Source organism: Chanodichthys erythropterus, chromosome 5 (assembly GCF_024489055.1).
Source record: "Chanodichthys erythropterus isolate Z2021 chromosome 5, ASM2448905v1, whole genome shotgun sequence".
NCBI classification, from domain to species: domain Eukaryota; kingdom Metazoa; phylum Chordata; class Actinopteri; order Cypriniformes; family Xenocyprididae; genus Chanodichthys; species Chanodichthys erythropterus.
Genome location: NC_090225.1, coordinates 13,230,627 through 13,251,042, shown reverse-complemented (window position 1 = coordinate 13,251,042; position 20,416 = coordinate 13,230,627). Strand labels below are relative to the sequence as shown.

General features: G+C 38.2%; 1 protein-coding gene across 1 annotated transcript in view; it reads right to left on the bottom strand.

The window, feature by feature from the left end:
* The window catches only part of LOC137020024 (pro-neuregulin-3, membrane-bound isoform), a 372,413-nt gene extending 354,076 nt beyond the window's left edge, over positions 1-18,337 (bottom strand). The window contains exon 1 of the mRNA XM_067385207.1: positions 17,641-18,337. Coding sequence (XP_067241308.1) covers positions 17,641-18,337 — 697 coding nt within the window. The remainder of the gene's footprint in view (positions 1-17,640) is intronic.
* Positions 18,338-20,416: the final 2,079 nt, after the last annotated feature.

Sequence of the window (20,416 nt, the reverse complement as noted above, 5' to 3'; positions counted from 1 at the left end):
TTGCTCAAAAATTGATTTTGGATCATTTTTAACCAAAAAAAGTTACAGACTGCAGATTTAAGTAAAAAAAAAAATTAAAAAAAATGGCTTTGTACATATATACATAACAAACCTATAATGATCCAGGCAAAAACAACACATACAGTATATAGGTATAAACTAATTTTATATTAAATCACGTACACATACACATCCATTAAAACGTTTGGGGTCAGTTTTTTATATACATTTATAATGTTACAAAAGAGTGCTAGTTCAAATAAATGCTGTTCTTTTGAACTTTCTTTTCATGAAATAATCCTGAAAAAAAATAAAATGATGATTGAATGATTTCTGAAGGATCATTTGACACTGAAGTCTGGTGTAACGTCTACTGAAAATTCAGCTTTGCCATCACAGGAATATTAAAATATATTAAAATAATAAACAGTTATGTTGAATTGTAATTATATTTCTGTAATAAATATTACTATCAATAATTATTTTTATTGTTGAATATTACGGAGTGTCTACACTAAATACAAATAGCGTCCCTATTTACACTAGCTCTGCCCACCAATGTCTGGTTGGGCCACTAAAGTTCTAAAAGTGGAAATAAACTGCGAACAAGTTATTCTCCCAATAAGGCATCCATTTAATAATTTTAATAAATATAATCAATTACACAATATACATGATATTATTGCATTCTGTTAATGTACAAAAATCCTGAGGTGTAAATATCTGCCAATATAAAGTATAGATAGCATGTAATTACTATTTTCTCTTATTGCAAATAACTGATACTTTTACATGGTGTAAATAGAATCTATCGCTATTTTCACCTAGTGTAAATAACATATTGCTAAGAATTGCTGCTATTGTCACTTAGTGTAAATAGAATATATTGCCATTTTCACTTAACGTAAATAGTATCTATCGCTAAGAAAATATGCTATTTTCACTTAGTGTAAATAGCATCTAACTGGTATTTACACTTAGTTTAAATAGCATCTATTGCTATTTGCACGCTGCCCTTTTATTATTATTGGAGAAGTTTTGAGTTCTGACAATGTTTTTATAGCACAATAATCAATGAATAAATCTCTTAGAATCAAGAAAAACTTTTATCCTACTTATGCCTTTAAAATTATATGTACATTATGCTACTGTAAGATGAGGTGTTGTTTTGTAAAGAGTATTCAATCAAACCAAACGTGTATGAAACATGAGCAATAATGATTGATTTTGTCATTCACCGTTACAAGGCTCCAGTAAAGGCAGCTTCTCCTGTGTCATTTGTCTTGTTTATCTTCACACACACACATACACACACACACACACACACATACACACACACAGACAAGCACAGGCATCTGAACGCTGCAGGTACTCAAAGCACTTATCAACTCATCTCATGAGCTTATTGCTCCCATTTAGTGTGGTTTTCATGAGATGAGCTTTACACTCTACACACACACAGACACACACACACAAACGCATATGGACGTTTTGCATGTTCACTGTCTGTCTGGCAAAGACACTAATGCATTCATTAATCCTTCATAAGTGTTTGCTTATGTACACACACAGTTACACAACACGCCACTAGTGTCTCTCTCTTTCACTAACTGCAGCCATCTGTATAGAGATCAACAATTTACAGCGAAAAACTTTTTTCATCTATCCTTTCACTCCACATTCCCATCTGCCACCCCACAAAGGCCACCTGTGGCCATAGAGAGCAAGATAAACAGACACTGCCCTTCACTAACAGCATTGACACAAAACTCACTACATTCAGATTTAGTAGTTCTAAACAGGGAGATTTTTGTTGCCATTTTTTTTAACTCATTTAGCAATTATGTAACAAGGCAAAATGTCAGGCAGATATGGTATTATGCAAATCCACAGTGGTTTTGGCCTCATACATATTTATAACATCTCTGCTTCAGCTAATCACAGGCTTGGATAAAGGTCAGGGGGAGGGGTCACCGAACAGCTGGTGTTTGGGGTGGCCATCCAAAACAAATACTGATATCCACATGCAGCCAAAGTGGTAAAAGGTGAGTGGCCCTGCCGCCAGCTAAAATATATAGATTACACAACAGGTAGCGCTAGACTATTCAGCGGAAACTCTGCAGAAAACGCCTTCGGAGGAGTTCAGTGAAAGCGCTGCCCATTTGATTCTGTCAGCATTAAGGCTGGAGCCTGCTTATTCCCCCATTTCCTGCTCTGCCCTGGTATCGCATTTCACCACCATTACCGGCAAAGGCCGGCCATCTGAGAGATCTGTCGTCCTCTTCCACCATCCATCACTTCGTGGCCCCTGGTCGTACACTCCATCACAAGAAAAACAAACACACACACACACAAACACATGCAGACAGACCGGAGCAAACTGCAAAAGCAAGGCTGGCTGATACAAGGCCGAAATATCTGATACACACAAACAACTTTCTACAACCTGCTTAAAGCTGTCTATCCATGACTGTCTAGTATATTGTGATAGACAGGTTCATCTCTCTGACTGAGGCCATCATTGAGCAGTCGCTGTCTGAGCAGGGATACATTCGACGGCTTTTGCCGAGTATCTTGCCACAATAGGATTAACGTCCATCAAGACGCTTGGGGAAGTACGGTGAAAACTTGAAAATATTTATAAAACACCCCAGAAGAGAGTACATTTTTGAAGTGTCACTGAAATATACCACATTAAAGCACACACAGACCAAAGGCTGTCATGTTTGATGTTGTAAAAGCACTAAGATAAGGTGTTTTCATCATATAATGCTGTGCGTGCACAAGACCCTGCACCTGAATATCCTGCTGAGATAAAAGGTACACATGTGATGGACACATCATACACACACACACACACTCTCAGTGGACTTTGAAGAGGGTTACACAAAAAATATGTTGGACATTCTGTATGGTCTATATGTATATGGGATAAGAAATGTGCATTAATGTGTTTTAATGCACTCCACACACACTCCTGTCAAGGGAGACCAATAACTGGCAGCTAGCTGGCTGCAAACAGGGCCGTATATCACCCTCTCAGTAACCCCAAAATAATTCGATTCAGACATCCGAGCACTGCGTCTCGGTCTGAGCGCCTGCCTCTCCTTAAAGGTTAATAATTGTTTGGAACTTGATGCCTGAGGGTCTCTGCAGCTAATGAGGGTGAGAAAGGTGCAAAGAGCTCAGGAAAGTTACCAGAAGTTAAACAAAAGAAAGATAGAAAATCATAAATCAGCTGCAGTTTTGCATCATTACAAGTAGCATGGAACCATTTTCTTTGCTAATAGCTAATATTATTTGGAACTTAGACACAGAGAAAGATCATATATAATAATAATTTATGCGAAGACTACAAAATCGTATCAATTGACAAACTAAAGTATAACAAGTTGAGAGAGCCCTCTGCTATAAACACTAAAATGCTGATCAAAATCATTCTATAGATGCTGGTAGTGTGCAAAGCTACATCTGATGACAATAAGATCTTTCTGTAGGCCTGTGCCTTCTCCTTTGTCAGTATCAAATATAAGAGTGATGCTATCATTAAAGGAGAGAATATAAATACAAAATACAGAGTTCGACATTAAGCCTTGTTTTGTGCTTGTCCTTTGGACAGCTAAATTGGTCATTTACTTGTCAAAGTAAAAAAGTAGCTTGCCTGGGAGAAAAAAAAAAGGATTTTTTTTTTTATGTGTTATAAATATAATTTATTCTGAAACAAGCAACATTCATCAGTGTTTTATCAGCAGTGACATATTTAAATCTGCATATTTATGTTATTTACCCTGGGGGTATTTTATTAACCTTTATAAAGGGTATTCCCCCTTTATCATATGTCGTAAATAGCTAGCTATAAAAACCCCACATACTGAATTTTTATTGCAACATGAAAACTGAGTTTTTTGTGTGAGCAGAGCTCATTTGTTTTGAAATCTCCTCAAGAGGTTACATGCGCCTCAACAGCGCAATAGGCTATCACCGCCAATATACATTTCATATCAATCGCCACATTCTCGCCTTTTGGTTGTTATTGACATTTTAATCAACTTACTTATCTGGTCAGGCAAGTAAAATTCTCTTTCACATAAAAAAAAAAAAAATCATTTTTTTTTTTTTTTTATAAATGAATAAACATTATATAACAATTAATTTTAGCATTTACTCTCCCTTTCGAGTGCCATGGGCAAAGCATGCTGGGAAATAGAAATCCCAGCCCAGTTTCAGTTAAACTTAAGTTTGTCTAAATTAAAAGAAATAAGTTCATAAAACTCAAAACAATGAAACAGTTCAGTTTACTTAAAATATATCAGTTCTGTGAAATTGAAAGAAAAAGAAAGTTCTAAATACTCATAAAAGTTAATTTGACTGAACTGATTTGTTTAATTTAAGTTTGTCCTACTCAAACCAATTAATTATTTTGAGCGTTAGGGTTCACAGTGCGGATAACCTCACCAGTCCCACTTTATATTAAGTGGCCTTAACTACTATGTGTTTACATCAAAAAATAAGTACAATGTACTTATTGGGTCATTTTGAATTGCAAAACACTTTTGCTGCTATTGAGGTGGGATACGGGTAAGGTTAGGGAAAGCTTTGGTGGTATAGGTAGGTTTAAGGGCAGGAGTAAGGTATAAGGGAAGGGTCAACAGTGTAATTATAAATGTAATTACAGATGTAATTACATGCAGGTATTTTAAAATATAAGTACAATGTAAAAACATGTATGTACACAATAAGTGCATTGTATCAAATGATTAATTTAAATGTAAGTACATAGTTGTTAAGGCCACTTAATATAAAGTGAGATCACCTAACCTGTGGGCAGTGTGAGTGTAGCCAATACCAACTATAATTAGACCATTCTGTAACATTATTATAAACAGCTTTGAATACTTGCATATTTTTGTAGCTATCGAAATAAAAAAGCACGTATTTGGACTTGAATTGACTTGCTGTCGAATCCAACTGCCCTGAGAACATCTGGGTATTTTGTGGAGGGAAAGCGCCTGAGTGCACATTGAGCGATAACGTCACATTGACATTAAAATATTTGATCATAGTTGAATCTATTTTTTCAAGTTCCCTAAACTCTAAACTTTAGTGGAAAAAAAAATATTTAGTGTTAACTTAAATCTCTGATAGATGTTGAATGAACTAAAAAATAATAGTTAGTTAAACTTTTTGGCACAGTTTGAGTAAAAGGTACTTTCCATTATAAGTTAGTTATACTGTTGGGGTTTACAGTGTAACTCGTGTGACTCGTATGACTTATCATGGGACCATTTTGGACTATGTAAAGCAAAACACAAAGACGTGATGCTTTTACAAAAGGAAACATCTTGAAAATAAATTACATTTAAAACAATGATATATTAAGTATAAACTTAGTATAAACTTAAGTATAAACTAAGTATATTCTTCAATTTTAATTAATCAGTGGATATTTTGAAGAATGTTTCAACTTTTTTTGCCCATACAATGAAAGGTGAATAAATTATGACATACATTTTATAGTGCATTTGCTGAGGTATTAAAACGGCATTGGGACTCTAAACAGGACATGTAGGTTTAAAAAAAAAAAATGCATTATAGAATTGATAAGATACAGAAAAAGCAGTGAAAGAGAGATATTTCAAAATCTGGGTCTTGTCTCAGAATGAAAAATGGAGTGAGACAGCATCTATCTCCAGTCGGGTGGGTGCTGGTCCTCATCAGACGCCTGCACATTGGCATGTGCCATAAGAGCTCACTGCGCAGCTTGCTGGAATTTGTCTCCATAAATAAAAGATTAAGTCTGTAATCTGTAATAACTCTCTCTCTTCATATTTATTTCTATCACTCTCTCTCTCTCGCTTCAGCAAAATGTCCCAGGTCTCCTCGCTGTCACTGAGATAGATACCAGACACATAAATGCTCCTTTTCCAAGAGCGCCATCACTGTTTGATTTCAGACAGTGAATACACCACTGATCCAACTTCCAAAAATGTACTGAACTGCTTTCCTGTGAAGAAAGAGCAAAAGACAACCCTTCCAAGAATGGTAAGCTATAAAACAGTGCATTTTCTGTTATTAATGTACTATTCGCTGTCTTGCTGAGGCACCCTGTTGTTTAAAATGCATCCCTGTCCTGTAGAGTATGATTTTTATATCTTTTGGCAAATACAGGTAAAGTATGACACTTGCTAGTTAAAAAAATATTGTGTAAAAGGCTAAGCCATGTGGCATAACATTTTAAAACAACAGAAATGGCAAATGATCAGAAATGTACTCTTTTCACCCTATTACTAAGGTCTTATCTAAACTTTGATCATTCACACAGAAACTCTTCAGATCTCTGCACTGAATCTTGACATGTCAGTCTGTCACACCACTGAATTTCTCATCTAACACAAAGGCAAACACAGTCATTTCGATCTATCACCACCTCTGCTCCTCGGGAAATGACAGCAAGTCAGACGCAAATGAACTCCATTCTAAACCAGTGACTCTCTCAAGGTTTCTCGACTACTGTCAATCATTTCATCTGCACTGCCTCCATTTTGTGTCAGATCTGAGGAGTCCTGCCTAAGCACAAGCTTTCACTGATGATACTGTGAATTTCTGATTATTCTAAATGAAGCAGAAATTGAGCTGAAAGTGCATTTCATCCTTAACATGACACTGCTATCATTACCCCTCTTTGCTGTCCTCTTCATGTTAGCAATTGGTAAGTGAAAGAGCAGCTGCATAGGGCTTGAATGACAGATAGAATGATGTTACTTTCTGTGGTTGCACTATTAATTATTTACAATGCCTATAGAAAAAAAATGTGTCTGAGCTTAAAGCTGTAGAATATGACATGCATAATTTAAAACGGTGTCCTACATGGAGAGAGAGAGGAGATCGTATGGGGCATTGAGGAAATCTTATGGGGCTCATCGTAGGCAAACTATTCACCCGTCACTATAAGAAAGCAACAGAGTGGGTGGACAGGCCTACTTTGTGCTAATGTAGTGAGACAGTGGGATCTAGTTTTATGGTTTTATAATACGGTATTACTGTTAGGCTGATGATCCCTAAAGTATTCCACTAAAGAAATCGGACAAGGTCAGTTAAAGAGAGCTCATGGCACTAAGAACATTTTCCAGTCAATGGCACCATTTCATCAGCGTTCATTTCCAGGCCAACACGGAACCTGTGGGTACAGAATTGAGAAGCTCAAGTTCTGCGGAATCTCTAACCATCATTAAAAACAGATACATTTATGAGATAATTAAAAACATAAAAACAAAAAAAAACACTAATGATTTTTTTCATAGAATATATTGTGAAGTAATTTTCAATTCATTTTCAAATCTTTCCTAAAAAATAAAAAAATAAAAACTTTTTTTTGCACTGTTTGTAAAATTCAATAAAACTGTATAATTCAAGATCTATAAACATGTTTAAAATTACACAAAATGATAAAAAAAAAACTTCCAGCTCACCCAAAAATGACAATTCAGTCATTAATTATTCGACCTTATGTCATTCCAAACCCGTAAGACATTTGTTCATCTTCCGAACGCAAATTAAGATCTTTTTAAAGGGGTCATATAATGCCACTTTTACAAGATATAAGTCTCTGATGTCCCCAGAGTGTGTATGTGATGTTTTACCTCAAAATAACCCACAGATAATTTTTTATAGGATGTTAAATTTGTCACTTTTTGAGGGTGAGCAAAAACACTCCATTTTCGTGTGTGTCCCTTTAAATGCAAATGAGCTGCTGTTCTCAAGAAGAGGGTGGAGTTTCAAGAGCTTGCGTTAGCACTTAGTGTTAGCAGCGCCGCAGACTCACTGAAAATGTCAGAAACTGTTCAGCCTTTTATGTTCAAACCGAAGTCAGACAATGATGGAGAGACTCAAGAAGTGACAACATTTTAAATGCAACAGGACGCTTCTGTTATGATAATCTATAAATTGCTCATGTGGGAACTGTTGTAAGATGCTTACAGAGCCAGAGAATATATGCTGCATGAAGAAAGAACAGGTATATTTTGGTTTAATTATGGTTATAACTTACGGTGACCATATGTGCCATTCTCCCAGGACGCGTCCTGTCCAGGATTTCTAAATTGCCTAAAATGGCTTGAGCCCTTGCCTCTTTAATTGTGAAAGTGGTCATATCGATGAGCCCCCGGAACGCGCTTTAGGAACGCGATTTCTACACGGAGGTCTGTGCAAGCCACTGTTCTTATTGACAGTCTTCATGCAATGCATTAAAATGTTGTCGTATTTGCAATGTTTTGACCGTTCTCTGTAGATCCAGCCTTCTTGCAAGCCACGATCGGTTGATTAGGTATAATGCATGCTATTGGTCAAATTATTTTTCAATCGTTACCTTCTGCAAATATGAAAACAAAACCAAAACTGGGACATTTTATGCAACTTAGAAATCCTGGACAGGCCGCGTCCTGGAAGAATGGCGCATATGGTCACTCTATTATAACTTATGTTGTCATCCTGCTTTTATGGCATGCTATTGAATTTTTGTTACATATTGTGTTGCAATAACATGTCCTCACCCCCTTTGTCGCGTGTTCTCGGGGGGCGGGGTTTATGTACATTTTAGGGTTAGTGATGTCACCAACCCGGGAAGAAGCTTGTTGGAGTCCCTGCCAGCCGTTTGATGTAGTCTTTAAACAGAGAATTCTTTGAGCATTGTGATTTTGCAGATGTTATTTATGCTCTAACAGCAACATTACATACTAATTAAAGTTAAAAAAGTGAAATCATAATCAACCACCCCTCTAATGAAATTTGAGAGCTTTCTGTCCCTCCATTGACAGACTGCGCAACTACCACTTTCGAGCCCCAGAAAGTAGTAAAGACAGTAATCCATGTGACTTCAGTGGTTTAACCTCAATTTTATGAAGTGACATGAGTGCTTTGTTTGCGCAAAAAAAACAACATAATTTACCGCTTTATTTACAAAATTTTAATCTCCAACTCGCGTTCACGAAACAATATCTGCTCTCGCGTCAACACAACACACATGCGTGAATGCGCAGTCTTATCACCACAGCAGTCATTTCTGATTCTGACTCTCATCTACAGTATGTTAGGGGTCAGAGGAATGAGGCTCGGTGGGAAACTACCAGTAAACGTTTGACAGGTGGCTGAAACGGGAGAACGGCAGCACTAGTGCTGACGCGTTCACCCCTGCTGATGCCAGCCAGATCTGAGTGGGAAGATGACACATATGGCCTCTAACGGTCCGCATCCGTGCTGACCGCCCCCCGTACATACTCGGACACTCACCGAGGGAGCTCTGACCACACAGCCGTGCAAAACACTCGCTCCATTTCCACCATTCATCAACCTCGGTAAGACATCAAAATGTGTGTGTGTGTTTGTGAGTGCATGTCTTTAATCTGCCATCTGAGCTGAGAGTGTGTTGGCTGGATGCTGTCACGGTGTGTGAAGCCATGTCCTGAGGTGCAGTGTCCCTGTGACAGATCTGCCTAGATAACCACAAAAGAATAAGGAGAAGGCAAAAGAGAAAAAGTGAGGGAGAGAGGCCTAAATGGAGAGCACATGGAGCACATTAGCCACCAACCAGCATTTTGGAGGAGAGATAAAAAGGGAGAGAGGGAGGGTAAGCAAAAAGAGAGCGCTCTAAGCAGCCTAAATGAGTTCAGGCATAAGGGATCATGTCATGGCTGTAGGATCGTTCCCTCAGGGCTAAGAGAAAGACTTACCCCTACTGCAGCTGCACCATTCAGACAGCTCTAAAAAAAAATAAAAAAAAAATCGCAGAGTTTTTATTCTTGTTTAGTCAAACTAGAATGGGAGAATCTAAATCTCTGACAGATTTAGTCAAACTACATCTGTCAGACTAGTGTGGGAGGGCAAATCATGTACAACAGGCGTTGAGATATTCCAAGTAAGAATGGTGACATGACTACTTCATTGAAAAAGAGGAAAATAGAGACTCAAAATAGAGATGGTGAGAAAACATCCTAAGGCTATGTCTTCATTAATCCAGATTTAAAAATGCATCTTTTTCTTTATGTTCTCTTCCGTCTAAATGGAGACTGCGTTTTTGTCCTGCGAAAACTGAGCTTTTTGAAGACGCTCTCCCAAGTGGATATTTGAAAATGCCATTATCGCATTGTATTTTGAACAGAGGCATTCAAAAATGATGATGCATGTTTAGTTATGTGACACATATTGTACCCATAGATGTCTATGGTTATCTGGTTATTTTCATAGTTGTTAAAAATAAATGTTACTTTGTACAATCTTCATATTACATTCCTGCAAAGATGACATGAGGGAAATGGAATAATGATTTTGAGAGTCAACAACACACCGATAAGTGGTGGGATATTTTACTAGTAAAATGATAGCATGAAAACTTTATTATGTCTGGTCTCTCAGTATTATCTATGTGAACTTTTATTATCTTTTCAACATGCTCAGATTATTTAAGCGTTTTTCGAATTTTCAATGTGGACGAGCAACTTTTGGAAAAGTCTTGAAAACATAATGTGGATGGAGAACGTTTTGATATGAAAATGCCTAAAACAAAGCCTATGCAATTTCATGCTGCTTTTCTACCAAATTCAGGGATGAAACTGAATTATTATGAAATTGTTTGTGACATTTAGTGCACTTGCAAAGGACAGGGCAGTGTGGCTGCTCAAATCAAACCCAGGAACAGAGGAAAGTGCTGTGCATAAGCAATCAGTCCTGTGACACTAAAACTGATCCCAGTCAAAGTGCTGAGAGGCACAAGTCTCGTAGACAATCACATGTGAATCAATATCTCATAACAGACTCTGGAAGTGTGATGCACTCTTTTATCTTTTAGGTAGCACTGAATGGGGACAATGCAAACCAGCCACAAACACACACAAACATATATAGCAAATGACTGAAATGGACATGCAGAGGAATTATTCTATATATCACTGCAGAAGAAAAGGCTTGTTAACTGTGTAAATTACCTTCTTTTAAGGTCAAGCTAATCCCAAGAGCTATTTAATTTGTAAAGATAATGATGGTTTGAATGAATTATTACAGATATTTGCCAATATATGTTAACAGAGTCAGATTCAGTGTTTATTGGTCAGGTATTAGAGTCTCCTTCCTATGTCCAATATAATAAAAGCTCCAAAAGGGGGTTTTCATAGATATGCCAAAGAAAAATCAATTTGAGTTCCCCAAAGAACATTTCAGTGAACAATTGTATATATATATATATATATATATATATATATATATATATATATATATATATATATATATATATATATATATATATATATATATATATATATATGTGTGTGTGTGTGTGAAGAACTTTTTAATAATCTAAAGAAATATGTCATTAATTACTGACCCTCAAATGTGCTGGAAATGCTTTTTTCATTATTCATATTTGATTGACATTATTCATAGTATTCATATTCATATTTGTTCATTATACTAAGTTTATTCTGTGGCTTAAATTACATGTTTCTCAATGACTAACATCTTTGGCTCATCAAAACTGTTCCCTTTAGCTGTCACAATTTTTTTTTTTTTTTTTTACATGAAAAGAGTGGTTTTGATGCACAAAGGTTTTTTTTTTTTTTTTTTGTCTCTTTTTGTCTCTATTTAAAGGGGACCTATTAGGCAAAATTCACTTTTGCATGGTGTTTGGACATAAATGTGTGTTGGCAGTGTGTGTACACAACCACCCTATAATGATAAAAATCCAACCACTCCTTTTTTTAATCCCCATAAATCATAAGCAGTGTCTCTGAACAAGCCGTTTGCAGGTTCCTGGCAATGTGACATCACATTAGCCACAGGCCCCGCCCATGAATGTTGACAGACACTGCCGTTTTAACATAGACCCGCCCTGAGCAAATTCGCAGTGAGTTGTACACAGTCCGCCATTGCTGCACTGACGAGAACGTCTCCCAAGCATTTTAGGTGTTCTGTAGCTGGATGGATTAATCCACATAGCTTTCTCCATTTACTCCCGAAATCTGAGCCGCTGAAGACGAGGTGGATTAATTTTGTTTTCAAAGAAAATGCTCCCTCAATTCTATTGAAATTTGTTTATGTCTGTGCAAATCATTTCACACCGGACTGCTTTGTGAACGAATGTCAATACAAAGGGACAATACAAAACAGAGGTTGTGCTAAAAATTTGTTACTCAAGGATAGATCAGTACAAACTGTTCATGATCCAGCTTACAGTCTCCAAAGTGATACTGACAGTAATAAAGGTGAGAGCACTTTATTACAGTTCATCTGAGTTGATTTTAGGGATATAAAATTTACCAGTTTATTAAGCACCATCCAAAAAGGCATACGGTCTTTATATATTTGTTTACTGTTAGTTGTAACGAGTGTTTCTGTGTACTTCGCTGTGTATGTTGATGATAATGCAAGGGAGAGAGAGAGTTTATGGATAATATTTTAATGCACACTTGCACTGTGTTTTATTAAGCTCTTACAGTGATTTTCTAAAGTGAAAGTAGACGCTTCATATTTTGTGTGAAGAAAAATAAACGTTATAAAACTCATCTGTAAACAGGCTTGTACTAATATAGTGGATAAAAACAAGACAATATAAGTTATAACCGTATTTAAACTAAACTATACCTATATCTCCATGCAGCATATATTCGCAGTTTCTGACATTATAGTGTGTCCTGACTGACTCCTGACACCGGAGAATGAGCTCTTGAAACTCCACCCTCTTAGGCCGAGCGCAGCAGCTCATTTGCATTTAAAGGGCACACACTGAAATGGCGCATTTTTGCTCACCCCCAAAAAAGGTGGCAATTTTAACATGCTATAAAAAATATCTGTGGGGTATTTTGAGCTAAAACTTCACATACACACTCTGGGGACATCACACACTTATTTTACATCTTGTAAAATGGGGCATAATAGGTCCCGTTTAAACCAATGAAAAAACAGTAATGTATATATTGTGTATACTGTTTTGTGATACTATTGTGGTTTTGTGGTTGTATGGTAGGCAGGTTTTTCTACAGCATTCTATTGTGTTGGCTGGGATATTCAACTGGCTTAAAGCTGCAACAGTAATAAGCAGGATTGATAGTGGGGCTGTGTTCCTTTATACTGGCTTGTAATTTTGGGCTGAGAGAAAACATTGTCCCTGATCTCTGATTGGCTGAGATTCAGTACAATGGTTTGTTGAGGGTTGTGGTCCTCATTTGTCATGCCGGTCAGCTCTTTGTGGTATTAGACTGAAAAGCCTGAACACCATCAAGTGACCAAGGCAACCCGCCAAAGCAACTTGATATTTGTTTGTCCACAGATATTAAAGAGTTTGAAGTAAGCTTGCAAAAAGCATAGGATACCATGAGAGAAAAGGAAAGAAAAGAAATGAAAGGGAAGTAGGAGAAATAAAAAGCAGTGAATAAAGCTAATGACATCATGCATAATTAATGCTACACTAAAAAAGTATTTTGTCTTTTTTCTTCCCCAAGTTAAAAAAAAAAAAAAAATCTAAACATCTTTAATGCAAGATGGAATTAGTTGACAAGCAAAATTATGACAGATATACTTGTTTTCACAGCATGCATAATATTAGTATTTTAAACTGATTACGATGATGAGTACAGAAGAGTAAGTACTGTTGCAATGTGAAGCATGCACACACAAAAAAAGCATTAGTCTGTGTCAGAAAGCACCATTAAGACTTAATGCTGCTATTAGTTAATTGAGAGCTTTGTGAATTCAATGTCATAAACAAGTATCTCTATCTTCATGGAATCAATGAAAGATCTATTTCCAAACAGTGCTTATAATGATACTCTATATGACTGATCTAGACGCCCAATCCCTGTGACAGAAACTAAACCTGTGGTAATGAAGACAAAGCTTCCTCCTTTAACATTTGCCTCCAGCATAGCTGATGAACAGCTTATTGTTTTCTTATAAACATCCCATGCATCTTTTATCGCCAACGATTTAAGTCGTTCTCCTGTGAGACGTATTTGTTACCTCCAGAAACAAGGGGCTGGGATTGAGGGATATCAAAAAAGTACTAATCAGCCCACAATTCAAGAATATTGCACTCCTAACTAAATAGAAAAAGGAAAAATGATTTGCATTTGAACCTGAGTTCAGCACTTCGCAAATATCCTGCCAGGCCTTCAGGAGTTTATAATCGCTAATGTTATTTTCTAAAAGTCATCCCTCATTCAAAAATGTCAGCTGTCAACATTTTTAATGCTAATTTCAACTTAAAACTGCAAAAAGGAAAAAAAAACTAAAGCATAAAGTGGTCACATGGCTGTTAATGGCATTCATTTTCGTAGAATCAAGAACATTAAGACTCTTAATCATTGTAAGAAATAAGGCTGGTTACATTGCAAGCTTGAAAAATAGAAGGCCGTTATACAGACTAAGACATTGATTGATTTATAGCACTATAACCATACAGTAGATTAGCTTTATAGACATTTACTTGATTATTGATTAACATCAATGAGCAGTGACCAACATAAATGGATAGTTTACTGAAAAATGAAAATTGTCATCAATTAATCTTGTGTTCCACAGATGAAAGAAAGTCATACATTTTGGAATGACATATGGAGATATTTTGAAGAATGTTTACTATCAACATTGGCTCATTGGAATAATGTATCTTACCTACATTCTGCAAATGTCCAAAAATGATACAAAACATATAATTGACTGCAGTTTCCAGCTGAAATGAACATTAGTGGCAGTAAAACACCAACAAATGTGGCTTTTCTAATGTAATTTGTAACTAGTAACGTGCTTGGGCTCACCTGGTACATCTTTGCACATGAGATGCAAAGTGCCCTTGCAAACACAACAAATCCCATTGAAATACAATTATGATACTCAAAAAGACCTCATCAACCTGTAGAAGCAAGACAAAATGCCATGATTGCTTCAGAAAATGCATTTTTATATCACATTTGATTTAGTGTATAGGGTTTAGTGCAGGGTTTTTGTGTTCCACAGAAGTCATGCAGGAATGATATAAGGGTGAGCAGGGGGAAACAGTAGTCATGTTAAGTTTTGACTAGAAGGAACATGTCCTCCTCCATAGATTCCAGTTCTGGTATGTTCTACACATTAACACACTGAATCCAGTTACCACTGCTTTTTTATCATCCTCTACTCCACCTCTATTTATAAAACCCTGCAAATTTCTCATCCCTTCGCCTGATAATTTTTCCAGCACACCCTTGTCAATTATTCACATGCTCTTCTACATATTGAACATGTTTCCCTTTCTAAGCATTAATATTTAAAGCTTCATCCCTCCTTTAGGATATCTTAAAAAGATAAATCAAAGTGACATTTTTTTTTTTTTAAATTTGTCTCAGTGAAATTAACCTCTAATGGTACTGGAAGGGAGCACTTTTATGGCTTTCTATTAAAACAGGAAGTTGACAGACGAGGCAAGTAAATCACCTCATCCTCAAACATAAATTCAAAATGATATTTGGTCATTTAACAACGCAATGATTTAATGTCAGAAGCATCAAATGATTTTGAGAGCAAACAGTGGGACAGTGTAGTAAATGCCCAATACAGTGTGGTAGATGACATGAACTAATCCTCTCAATCAGCCTGATGTTACAAAACAAAGGAAGAATCAATGGTCATTAAATGGCAGTCAGCTGGAACCAGGAATCGTGTCAGCCAGTTTCAACCAAAGCTGTTTTCATTTAATGCTACAATTGATTCGGCAACTTCATAATCGATCACATTGAGATATGGCTTTTATATGGTAAGTTCATCGTAAAGTACCACCAGCACTCATTGCAAATGTGCATTAATCTCTAACTACCTTTGCTTATTATATGAGCTGCTAACAGATCCATCCATGGCAGCAGCATCAAAAGTTCTCAACCAAACATAACTAACAGAAGTCCATGAAGGGAAAACAATATTACAGGCCACTCAATTCACCATAGCCAATCTTGTGGACAATTATTCTAGGAAAACAAAATGGTGTCTTTATTTGGAAAGTCTTCACTGAAATATCTGTTTCTAGCTGTATTATCAAATATGGCGAGCAGTAATGAGTTTTAAGATGAGCCCCAGCTGTGAGCTCTCAAATGCATTTGGATCACAAATGCTTTAATTATCTTTTTCTCTGTGCTATTGATAAAGGTAAGCAAGTGTTGCTAGGGGAAACAAAGGATTAAGATATCCCCTGTCAGACAATTGAAATAGTAATGAATTACTGCACAACCAAAGTATACGATAAGGACTTGTTCAAAGACTTATGAAACCTCATAAAATTCACAGGACCTTTTTGATTACTGCAAATAGAGGGGGGGTCTACATTATTATAAACAGAGGAAAGCAATATGCACGAGTGCTCTCTTTATGCTTGTAAAAACGAGGGTCAACAAGATATGTTAAATTTGTTGTTAATACTCTTTAAATTAAAATTTCTCATGAAAAACCCACACTTGAAAATACAGAGCAGCTTCTCCAACATAACTACAATGTAAATTTTCTAAAGACTAGCAGTAGTTGCAACAGGCAGCTTTCATGAATGAAGGTAAATTAATCTGGATTAAGCATAGAGAGTGAAGTAATCTCATAGAGTGGTGAGGCATGACAGCCTCTTTCTACCCAAAACTATGATTCAATATTATCGTCTGAATTCAAAGAAAGAGGTCTTCAAATTATATTATGACATTCACAGCACTAAAACAAAAAATCCTAATACAACGCGTCATTGTAATCCTTTTGACAAGTATTCAGATGTAACACCAAACTACCTAAATGTCAGTGTGAACAGGCTGTCCACTGCATGCAAAAGAATGTGATCATTAATTGTGAATGCATCTCTGGACATTCTGAGGACTACAGTTTAGCCACTATAATCCCACAGCACAGTCACATATGGACAGCACATTGTGGTGTCAGGTAATACTATGAGCAGGTGTGAGCAATCAGGCATGATGACGCATTAATCAATTTCTGCATTCATATACAATTAAAATGTCACTGATATTACACTGAGATGTAACATTAGCGCACAATACAGTTTTCTTATTTTTAGAGGCTTCTGTATTTTCAAATGAACAACAAAATGTGTGGTTTAAATTTAAGCAAAGTATAGCTCCATCATTAGACCCATCACTCACAGCTCTTCCAGTAACCCAAAATAAAGAGAGAATCAGCAAATGCAGAGCTTAAGAAAACATATTCTGTTGTTCCCTACAGTAACTGACATTCCGATACAAGCATTTCATGTGCTACAGCCAGTGAAAAACGATAAAATAAGAAACCCCCCTTTTTTTATACTATTATACCCATGAAATTCTCTTCATATTTCTTGATTCACTATATCACATTTTGAAACACAGGGAGTGGTCAGAGTCGCTACTTGTCATTAGTGTTTCTGCCGCTCCCTGGCAACATGATAGACGGGAGTGCACCCGGCCACGAGTCTGTCATGCTTCGCTTCTGGGATGTCATTAACACAGTATACATGTGCTAACAGTACCATGCAAAACTGCAATCTACAAAGGAAGTCAACAAAGACTGTCTGATCACCAACACTCAGCAACAGCAGCAGAACTGCAGCTCTTGCCATTGCAAAACCAGCAAGAACTGATCATAAAGTATCAAACTTACGTGTCTTGCGGCTGACATGCGTACGACCAGGCGTGGTTACATGCCTCTCGGATGACTGCTCTCTGGTCCACATTTGGGTGGAGTCGTTTAAGACCGCTGGGTTGGAGGGAGAGGGGCTGGATGTGGACGTATGGACAGTAGACGTGGTGGTAGAGGCCACGGTGGTCGTAAAGGTGGGGTTACGTGTGACAAAGCGCGTAGAGGGGCTCTTCTGTGTCACCTGACTGCCGGATGCCCCACTGCCTCTAGGGGGAATGTTTGGAGGAGTTCCCGTTCGAGTCCTGCTCCGCACCACTGTGGTGACGGTGGGGGTGACCGAGCTGACCTCACCAATAGTGGTTGTAGTGGTTGTGGTGTCAGATCCCTTAGGAAAAGTGCTAGGCTTGGACAGAAAGATGGGGTCCTGGCCAATACCCTTGGCGTCCACCAAGTCTGTGGGCACGTAGTCCCGCACAGAACCCACTACGATCCATTTCAGCAGCATCAGACTGAGCCCCAGGCCTATGAAGCCAATGAGAAGCGGAACCACACAGAGCCAGGTCTGTTGGCGGGGCCAAAGGGCACAGCTCCCACACCTTAAAATGCCACCACGCACAGGGGCCTGGGCTTGTTCACGTCCACCGGAGCCACCTCTCCCATCGGGCTCCTCCAGTACCATAGCCCCCGAGTTGTTCACTGCTCCCGAGCTGTCACTCATCTCGCCTGTGGCACACTAAGGGTTAACCCCAAGGCCGGATGCTCGGCAGACATGGACAGCACAGGACGAATGCCGGCCAGAAATGCCAGACATTGGAAAAAAATAAAAACGGAAAGTAAAAGACAACTGCAAGAACACAGAAAAAATTATGAACACATCAAGGCAGACAAATCACATCCACACACTGCCACAAACTAATACACATACACACACTCACAAACAGACAAGCGCATACACCCAATAGAATTCCGGAGGTAGAAATCTCAGCGGTTGCAGAATCCAGCAAAAGGACAGTCTTTTAGTCCAGTTCCACCAATACGTCCAGACGACTTCCAGCTCTCCGCAAGATCACCAAAACGGTACAAATGTTAAATAAAGGTGCCGGGCAAAGAAGGTGGAAGGAAAGGGAGGAGTGAAATCATTTGCATGTTGTCTCCGAGCACCAGCCGTTGCAGCAGCACTCTCTGTCGTCAGATTATCAAATCCCTCTTTTTGCAGATGACACCACCGTTAGATTTATCCTCAGATCTCGCCACTCCATCAATTGCAATATTTAAAGATGGAGTTCAGTAAAAGTTAAATACTGGCTCATATTTTTCCTCTCTGGCTCTCTCATTCACACCAATTCCTTTTTCAAGGTCTCGATCTGACTTGTATTTGAGAGCTGAGTCAGCTATACATATCCCAGAAAGCTGGTTCCCTCACGGAAGAGGGACTAAGCGTTGACCATGAAGCAGTATGTCCCCTTTTCCACGACCAAAGCTCCTGATGATTTATAACATCCTTAAGGGAGCAAGGGACCTGCAGCACGGACCCAGTACGTGCAAGCTGAGCAATAAACCCGGTAAAGGAGGCAGTGGGAGGTGCAGAGTTGTCCAGGAGGAGACGGTGGATGATCAAATCCGTTAGCAGTGCAAATCCATTCTGAACAGCGTCTGATGAGCGTCCCACTGCCGTACAGCAAGCCGTTGATATCGTGCAAAGCAGTGGGCATACGCTCAGCCTCTATCTACATTCCTCCACTGAGAGCGCGCAAGAGAGAATGAGAAAGAGAGAGAGAGAAAGGGAGAGGAGCAGAGCGATGAGGGGAGGGAGCGAGGGAGGGAGGAGTGTGCCTGTCGAAGACGGACGGAAAGAGGAAACGAGAAGGGTTAAAAAAAAGACAGTGCGCAGGTTTTCCATGAGACAACATTCATCCTTTCCTCATTACTGTTGTATTTGTTTTGCCTGTCTGTTGCTCTCTCCTAGGGATGCCATTTCTAAAGAGTCCGGACTAGCGTGTGTTCCCGCTCTAATCTCCTGTGGGATTTTAACGTGGCTCAAGCCTACGACACTGCAGCCAGACACATACACAGACAGCCTTCTACTCTCCCCTACTGCTGATGCCAGGAAAGAGAGAGACAGAGAGAGAGAGAAAGAGAGAGAGAGGAGGCACTGCACCTGCTCTCTTCACAAGAACATTCCCCACCCCTTTAAAGAGAGAGCGAGAGAGAGACAGAGAGAAAAAGGGAGAGAGGGGGGAGAAACAAGGAGAGATAAGTACAAGAGTTGAGAAAGCATTCACAGCAGGATGAGATAGAAAATGAGAGAAGCAGAGGGCAAGAGAGAGAAAGACAAGATACGGGAAAGAAATGAAGAGATCCATGTCGGTGCTCTGCAGTATTAGCAGAAAAGAGATTACTGACTGCTGTAAACAAAGTGAGTCTCAGCATCTATCTTTCAGGACTGTCAATCATGCAACCAGCCCCTCCTCATGTCTAAGACACTGTAAGAACAGGAAGAAGGAGAGGAAACTTGAGCTAAATTAATGGATGTTAAGAATTAGGAGTTGTATACAGTGTCTAATGGGTGGTATTTTTTAAATAGATTGTAGTGCAACACTAAAGGGTAGTAATTAAAGGGAGTGGATAACACTTTAATACTCAAAGACAACGGAGATGCTGGTTTGTTTCCTGTTGGTTCTAACTCATTTTAAATGTGTAGTCATTATTTTCTTGTTTAAGTTGTGCTGGCTGATATGGCAGCCCTCTTGGACCAATACTGACATCTAGCGGGTGTAGATGTAACATCACACAAAAG